Source organism: Acanthaster planci, unplaced genomic scaffold, assembly GCF_054643075.1.
Source record: "Acanthaster planci isolate LZ-2023a unplaced genomic scaffold, COTS_SCS Contig18, whole genome shotgun sequence".
Classification (NCBI taxonomy): domain Eukaryota; kingdom Metazoa; phylum Echinodermata; class Asteroidea; order Valvatida; family Acanthasteridae; genus Acanthaster; species Acanthaster planci.
Genome location: NW_028257642.1, coordinates 152,125 through 154,388, shown reverse-complemented (window position 1 = coordinate 154,388; position 2,264 = coordinate 152,125). Strand labels below are relative to the sequence as shown.

At 38.8% G+C, this 2,264-nt stretch overlaps 1 protein-coding gene across 1 annotated transcript; it reads right to left on the bottom strand.

Annotated features, from left to right (window-relative positions):
- Positions 1–1,015: 1,015 nt before the first annotated feature.
- On the bottom strand, positions 1,016–1,786 carry LOC147795477 (uncharacterized). Its single transcript, XM_087131835.1, has 2 exons — positions 1,506–1,786; positions 1,016–1,122 (listed from the first exon to the last, which is right to left on the bottom strand). The coding sequence occupies exons 1-2, from the start codon at positions 1,708–1,710 to the stop codon at positions 1,016–1,018; spliced, it is 312 nt and encodes a 103-aa protein (XP_086987961.1). The 5' UTR covers positions 1,711–1,786.
- Positions 1,787–2,264: the final 478 nt, after the last annotated feature.

Sequence of the window (2,264 nt, the reverse complement as noted above, 5' to 3'; positions counted from 1 at the left end):
CTTCTTTTCTTCAGCATATAATGGATGGTCAAAAACAGAAGATCTAGAATGTACTTATTCGTTTATATATATATCATCTTCTGGGAATAGATCAGAGCGAGATGGACAGAAAGTCTGTATGCTGATGCTGGCAATCGATCACGTGGACGGCGGCCCAATAAAACGTTATACATTGCATCGCAAACTTTACGACCGTAGTATGGAATGTCCAAAGTCACTAAAAAGGGATAAAGTATGGAGCGTTGACGGTTACAATTCCCACACCTAATCCTAACATTCTGGAAGATTTTACCAGTGGGACTGAAGGCACGGAAACCGGGTAGGAAAGGTGGAATACGAGTTCGTCTCCGCCGACGTAAGTTTGGCCCACCATTACCTGTTGTCATCATGGGTAAAGCTCAATCACTCTGTAATAAATTAGACGAACATGCTGCCAACGTTAAGTAATATTAAACAGGTACAGAGAGTGCAGTTGTATGTGCTTCACCGAAACGTGGTTTAGGGACTCGCAAGTACGACCTGCATTGATGGCTTTGCGTGCGAACGTATGGACAGAAACCACAAATCTGGAAAAGCATTACGTGGAGGAGTTTGTATTAATGTTGCTACCAGCCTCTCATCTCCTGAGGAAATGTATTTTATGCTAAAATGTGCTATGATTTATGTATTTTGCATTATTTGAACAATGTATATCAAATTCTCTCAAACTCATATCAGAATTGAGGCCCCCCCAACTTATTTTAGGTATACTTGTGACTTTGGAAGATAGGGGGGCGCTCTTCATGTTGTCTCATTGACATGTCATAAAAAGTCAATGAGCAAAAATTTCTGTGAAACAAAAGGTCCAAAGAAGATCTTCCTTTTTCATCTCACAGGTACGTACTTTTCATTTTCTGTTATCAAATATGGGATCTTCATGTATTCAAGTTTATTATTCAGTGATCGATTTGACTGTGACTACTCAAATTTAGTTTTATCTAGCTTCTCATAACCGATCTAAACACTGTTTGAATCATTACCTTGACTTCCTCTTTGCAGGGATACCAGCACATTCAGCCTCTGTGGCCAAATCTGAAACTTCCTCTGCCTTCCTCACTTTTGCCAAACCTTTTTCATAAGAACCTTCAAAAACAAAACACGAAATATGCCAGCATCAAAAGTTTGCCTATAAATACTTTGTAGAAGTTGCCTGGTAAACAAAATTCCTGATCCTGAAATATCAGTTTTTTGACATTAGGCTTAGATTTCTCACCCCACAATGGTAAAACCATTTGCAATTTCATTCAACCTACCATCTTTCTCTAGATCAAGAGATAACAGACCATGCATTTATGATCAATTAAACATGTAAATGATTTTAAATGATGAAATAGGGGGGCTACACAATATTTGTAAAAGGATTTCTAAGAGAGAAATGTGCAAACATATAGATCTACATTTTGAATGTGGGGGTTACACATGTGGAGCATGCATGTTAATTTGTATCTACCCTGTTTGAAACTTACTGGTTTTGTACAAAACACGGCATGGAAACTTATGATATCCATCTGTTGGTGGTTCACGCTTCTGCACTGCTTGGTCTACCCTTGTCTGTGACTTATAAGGCGGCCACATTGAAGATGTCTCATGGTCCACCAACCAGCTATTTGCTGCTAATGCAACCGCCTGCTCTTCAACAAACTCGATCACTGCATAGATACTGAGTGACATTATATCTTCAATCAGGTTAAGGAACTTTACATATTTGCTGCCTCAGATCATTTCAAAGTATTAATTTCTAAAAGCCATGCTTTTGGAGACGGGGATAAAAAGTGCAAATTTTTAAGGAATGTTTCTTGAAACTGGCAGAAAAGAAATATCTAATTTAAAAATAACAATGGTCAAAAAGTACTTTTGATGCATCTATTTACAGATTCAAAAGACCTAATGATTAAAGGCTACAACTACGTGGGCCTATCTGCAAGGGAATATTGCACACTTGCATCTAATATCTACCATGGAGCATGAATGCAGTACACCATCTAGCCCGTTTACCTTGTGTATGCCAAGACACCCCGATGGCAACGGGGTCGTGAAGTTAATTATCTACCGCTTTGAAAAGTTCATAGATGACGATTATCTGGTCACCTAACAAAATGTTGCGTACGATCCCAACACCATCAACAACTTTAATGCAACTGTCTTTCCAAGTCAGTGTGATGATACATGAGCTTAAGTGAAGCTCTTTGTACTGCTTAGGACCGTGGGGTTGCATAAAATGAGGT